The sequence below is a fragment of the Mirounga leonina genome, unplaced genomic scaffold (genome assembly GCF_011800145.1).
Source record: "Mirounga leonina isolate KUSES-001 unplaced genomic scaffold, KU_Mleo_1.0 Mir_101414, whole genome shotgun sequence".
Classification (NCBI taxonomy): domain Eukaryota; kingdom Metazoa; phylum Chordata; class Mammalia; order Carnivora; family Phocidae; genus Mirounga; species Mirounga leonina.
This window is the reverse complement of record NW_023270121.1, coordinates 1332819-1338845: the sequence shown is the minus strand read 5'-3', so window position 1 is coordinate 1338845 and position 6027 is coordinate 1332819. Positions and strand designations below refer to the sequence as shown.

The window sequence follows — 6027 nt, the reverse complement described above, 5'->3', positions numbered from 1 at the left end:
TCAAAAGGGAGAAATCCAATATCATGAAGCTTTCTGCATGCTTTCTTCTAAGAGTTATAGTTTTAGCTCCTAGGTTTAGGTTTTTGACCCATTTTGAGTTAATTTTTGTAGATGGTGTAAGTTAAGGGTCCAACTTTCTTTTCATATGAATGTGCAGTGTTCCCACCACTTGTTGAAAAGTGGTATGTCCTTTCCCTATTGAATGTCCTTGGCATCCTTGTTGACAATCTTTTGACGAAGCATGTGTGGGTTTATTTTTGAGATGTCTATTTTATCCCATTGTCCTATATGTCTGTCATTATGTGAATACCACACTATTTTGATTATTGGAGCTTTGATAACAGTTGCACTGCAGTGAATGGTTTCTTTTGAAGAGCTTCCAGTGTTCCAGTGGGAGCATTACCCTGCCCACACATTAATTTCTGACTTCTGGTCTCCAGACCTGTGAGAGAATAACTTTGTATTGTGGTAATTTTGTTTGTTTACAGCAGCCACAGGAAACCAATACAAATGAGTATTTATGCTTATTTTCAACTTCCCACATTTTCCCTGAGACAAACAGATAAACACTCCCTCGTAATGGGATCAATTCAAAATGGCTAGGATGGACTCTCACAACAAAGGTTTTAAATTGGCAAGAGGAATGAAATTTTTATTCATTTTATTGTTTATATGTTACCCACATTGGAATGAGAGAAAAGCATTACATAGTCTTCAGCTGAGGAAATCATCTTTTTTAAGACATGTGAACCCTCCCCTTTAACTTTTATTTACAGTAGTGCTGTATTTTGCATAATGTTTAATATTTTTTACATAGTAAATACCAATCTTTCCCTTTATGGTTTCATCTTTTATTTTTCTAATGCTCAGATAAGCCTTCTCCTTTATGCTTTTTCCTGAATTCAGACTAACATATATCTATATTCTTTTAGTTATTTTATTGGTTTGTCCTTAATATACTTGAGATAAAAATGTATGCACAAGTAACAACCAAACTCTAGTGTGCAATAGAATCAGCTGGGAGTTTGTTAACATTGCAGTTACCTAGGCACCATTACTAAAGAGTATTCTTGGGTGAAGGGCCAGGATTCTGTATTTTAAACAAACTCCACATGTGATTCTGAAGCATTTGATACACTAGCAAACTTGAAGGAACACTCACATACACTACTTTTTTAAAAGATTTTATTTATTTATCTGACACAGAAAGAGAGAGCGAGCGAGCACTCTTGAGCACGAGCAGGGGGAGGGACAGAGGGAGAAGCTGACTCCCTGCTGAGCAGGGAGCCTGATGCAGGGCTCCATCCCAGGACTCTGAGATCGTGACCTGAGCCAAAGGCAGAGGCTTAACCAACTGAGCCACCCAGGCGCCCTCACATATACTATTTTAAAAGGATCTAATGTGTTGATTTGGGGGTATAACTCCTCCTCTTTGATATGTATTTCACAAGATCTATATTCTAGATAAATGAAATGAATTGCTTAGGGTCACACAGTCAATCAGGGGTAGTGCAGAGAAAATAAACCAGAGATACTTAGGTCACAAATTATACTCAGTTGTTCTAAATTCTACATGTACATCAGAATCATTGTGAGTTTTTACAATGTAATGATCCCTTGGTCTCATTTCCAATGAGTCTGATTCAACTGGTTGGGAGTGGATCCTGAGCTCCACTTCAAAATCTCAGGTGATTCAAACCTGCTGCCAAGGTTGAGAACCTATGTATTAAAGATAACAACATACAAGTAAGACAGTTGTCTCTTTAAAAAAGGCACAGTCTAGTGGAAAAATAAAGCCTGATATATATAGGTTAGTTAAGTCACTTAAAAAGTATTTTCATATATACATGGGGAGGGGAGTGCCCAAACTTTAACTAAAGCTGGGGACTTCACTTTAATTATCTAAGTCCAGAGATGTCTGATAAAGTTGTAGGATTTTGTGGGTGTGGAGTAAAACCTAGCTGCCTGAATTTTTTGCCAGTTCTTCAGGTGATTCTGATGCAGTTGGTCTGTGTAGCACAAGTTGATAAATGCTGACATGTAACATCACAGTAAGTCCATGTGTTGAAATTGTTGTGTAATGCTTTCTCTGTTGTGTTTCTTTTTCAATTACAAGCTACAGTCTGTAGGGAAAAGTTACTTGCCCATAAATGATCAGAGGCAAACCTGAGCCCAGATTGCAGGACTCTTGACTCAGCTATACTTAACTGTTGTACCCTGCAACTTACCAGTCTCTATGCTAGGATCCGAGGGTACCAGGACAAATTGGACAATATATTTACCATGAGAAAGGCACAGTCTACTTGGGGACCACTGAAGACTGGGTGATGGAAAATACTCTAAAACAAGGGTCCACCTACTAGATCTCTAGTCTCAGCCAGTTTCCAGTTGTTCTGTGATTATAGGCTTATTGGGCACAGCAAAAATCAGAGCAAAGGAAGAGGGAAACTCCTTTGGATCTATGTAGGTTAGTGTGAGTAAAGACTACGGGGGATTCTAGGGTTAGGATGGTATGGACATAAAGCCACCCCCACACCTGTGTATGTGTGGCGTGAAACCTGAGCAGTGTCTGCACAGAAAATGGAGTCAAGGAAATAGGCCATATTCATCAGAGGATGGAAAGGGTAATCCAACTTTGAACACACTATAATGAGTGGCACTCAAATTTATCTAGGGGAAGGGGATAAGGAAGAAAGTCTGAGAAAAACCATAAAGGGCTATCTGGATCCCTAAGCAGCACTAGGGAAGTACCCACCTGGATTCAGTATAACTACAAAGCAGGCAAGAGCATTCTCCACGTTTCTGAAAGGGCAAAATGGAAATACAGACCACTGAAGTTTCAAGAGAAATCAGTAGGTCTTTGTCACCTTTAGGACTCTAGCACATCAGCAGTGGTGGGGACCAGTGGAGGAAGCAAAACCTAACAGAAGGGAAGGAGTGCCTAGCAGTCATGGCATTACCTAGGGAAGGGAGACACAGAAGCCTAGGTATAGAAAGTTGTCACCCCGGGCTGCCTGGGTGGCTCAGTCAATTCGGTGTCTGACTTCGGCTCAGGTCATGATCTTGGGGTCCTGGGATGGAGCCCTGTGTCGGGCTCCCCACTTGGCAGGGAGTCTGCTTGTCCCTCTGCCCCCCCACCACTTGTGTGCATGCTCTCTCTCTCCCTCAAGTAAATAAAATCTTAAAAAAAAAGTGTCACCCACTTGGCATTCAATTAGACTTGATGGTAGACATACTTCTTGGGCCCTTCTCTAAATATGAAGAGCACCTATAGGGTGCATGTGTTATCTTCATTTATAGATTAATAGGCTGACTGTAAGGAAATGTATCTGTAATAATGACCAGGTTTGTGCTTCTAAATAGGAGATCTTATTATAAGAGGTAATATAAGATTTATGTGTCTTTAAATTGTGTCTCGAGTATTTACTGATTGTCTCCATTCCCTTTATAAGCCAATTGGCAAGTTCTTTGCCTCTTACTCTTTTTCCGACACATATAATACATATGTATTCATTTTGGAAAAATGAGAAAAAATAGGTAATCAAGAAAAATTAAAGAAAATAAGAAAAAAAAGCATTCTGATATATATAATATGCATGCTTTTAAATGAGATAGTATATCTATAGACTGCTTTTTAAACTGCTTTATTACCTTCACAGTATGTAATAAACATCTTTCCATGCAAGTTGATGAAACTCCCCTGCTGACAGAAAAACTTCCAGACTAAGTCGAAATAAAATCTCCAATCAGAAAAATGACAGAAAACCACAGGTTCACCGTAAAGGGTACATCAAGAAAATGCAACTTTGGGAAGCAGGGGGCTTATTATTATTAACCTCGGCATTCAAGGCATAAGGCAAAACTCATCATGATGGTCATGGTGAGGGGGATCGCCTATAAGAATGCGCAAACTGTACCTCAACTGAAGCTCCCTAATTTTCCTCCTTAGCTCTCTCATCTCCTCCATGAACCGTTCCATATCATCTGCATCTCCATCTATCATGTCAAGGTTATTGACAAGCCTATTGGGCATATCCTCTCTAACATCATGGGCAGGTGGGGCCCAACCCGCTCTAATATTTCCTCCAGGCTCCTGGCCTTCACCACCTCCCAAAGGGTGGGCTTCTTCATTCTGCACCGGAGCCTGCTCGTCTCCTTTGCTTTCCTGGGGGGCATTTTCCATGTTGAGACTTTTTTTTCCTGCTTACTCTTCCTAGGAGATAAAAAGCAAGAAGAAGGATGCAATGCTTTGTAACAACAGGATTCAGAGCTCTGTCTGAAAAGGTTTTCCCATGTGAGAGACTTCGTGCGCCCTCTAGGGGAAGCCCCAGACCCAGCCCTCCTCCAAAGCCCACAATTTTCCCCGTCAATTTTTCCTTAGGCCACTCCTCGCACCTCCTGCCCTTAACTCGGGCAGAAAGGGCAGTGAGTCCCCCAGATTCTGTCTTAACCCCTGATAACCCTACACCACAGGGTCCCATGAAGTCCCCTACCTGCAGGGATCAGAAGCAGTCTTCCTCTCTTAGCCTTGAAATCTGCTGCAACCAACCGACCTAAATACCTGCAGACAGAAATGCGACAATGGTCAGGACTGATAACTTGATTAAAGGGCCAGTATCAGGGGCCACCAGCTGCGTCGTTGATTTAGGCCTCCGTTAATCAAATGTTGCCACCTTCTCTTCTCCTCCATCCTGTGTCAGGGCTTCATTTCCTGCCCTTTGATACGCTACCCCGCCCTCCAGAAATGGGCACTGTAATCAAAGATGATTATTTCCAAGCCAGTTTCACCTCTTCTTTAGACCCTTTAACCCCTGTCTCATCCTTCCCGTCACCTAATTACCATTTCTCGAACACAAATGGACAACTTGCTGGGCGGGGGAGTCAAAACAGCTTGCTGGATGGTGACGTGGTTTATTTATAAAAAATTTCAATGTGGTTGGGACCCACTAGCCTTTCTGGAACTCACCCTCCTTTCACTGCCCACCATTTTATGCATCAAAATGGACGAAGGGCGACGAGGTAGTGTGGGCATTGCAAACCTGGACCCGCTGAGGTCTCAGCGCATTGTCTCGCTTACCCCAGGGTCCGCAAGCAGCGCCCACGCTTACACCGACCTGCAGGGTCAGAAACAGTTTCTTGCTCCCCGACTGTATCTCAGTCAGAAAGCTTCCGCTCGATTGCCTCCTCCGCAGAAGAGAAGTGTTTCCCGAACCTAATCTCTGTCCCTATCCTCCGCAACCATCATCTCCGCCCCGCTCCGGCCCCCTTCCCCCCGGCCCCCTTTGCCGCAGCCCACCATTTCCGGCTCCAAAATGGACGGAGGGTGGAGAACAGATTCCAGGACCGAGGCCTAGACCCGCGGCGGAGTCCGCCATCCCCAGGGTCAACGGTTGCGACCCCCTCCCTTCGCCCTTCTAGAATCAGGTTGTTTCCTCGCTGTCCCCTTCTCCGGCCCTTCCCTTCCAGACGCCAGATCGGCCAGATCCCCAGTCCTAGGACATCCTCACTGGTACCCGTTCCCAACTCTTGGCCCCTCTCGACCTCCTCCCACCAAGCCCTCCATTTCTTGCACCATGTAAATGGGTATTGGGTAAGGGGTAGAGAGAATCCTCTAAGAACCCGCTCTGGTCTTAGCCCTCTGCCACCCCAGTCAGCGCTCACTAACCTGCTACGGATCAGTGTCAGCTTCTACGACTTCCTCCTTCCCTGGGCTACAGGCTCGCCCGCCTTCAAGGCAATAGCGAGACGGCGTACAGCCACGAACGACTACCAGACTGCAACTAGGAGGAGACACGAATCCACGCGTCAGCTCTAGGTCTCGTAAGGGCCACGTCACTGTGAGCTCAGATACCCAATTATGGTTCCCACCTGCATTGCGGCAAGAGAATGGGGGCGGGAGCGTGGGCGGGCCACTTTTTTCTTCATCCCCGCCTTCTCCCCTCAACAACCCATTCCTATTTTAGCAGTCTTTAAGACCAAGTGGGTCATGATATTTTGTAGTTTATATTTTGCCTTTCCCCTGATTTC

General features: G+C 44.3%; 1 protein-coding gene across 1 annotated transcript; it reads right to left on the bottom strand.

The window, feature by feature from the left end:
• Positions 1-644: 644 nt before the first annotated feature.
• Positions 645-5808, bottom strand: BEX5 (brain expressed X-linked 5). Its single transcript, XM_035020886.1, has 3 exons — positions 5666-5808; positions 4494-4561; positions 645-4213 (listed from the first exon to the last, which is right to left on the bottom strand). The coding sequence occupies exon 3, from the start codon at positions 4181-4183 to the stop codon at positions 3845-3847; it is 339 nt and encodes a 112-aa protein (XP_034876777.1). The 5' UTR covers positions 4184-4213; positions 4494-4561; positions 5666-5808; the 3' UTR covers positions 645-3844.
• Between the last annotated feature and the right edge of the window lie 219 nt (positions 5809-6027).

Coding starts and splice junctions, on each gene's coding strand:
- BEX5 (XM_035020886.1), bottom strand. CDS start 4,183: ATGGAAAATGCCCCCCAGGAAAGCAAAGGAGACGAGCAGGCTCCGGTG.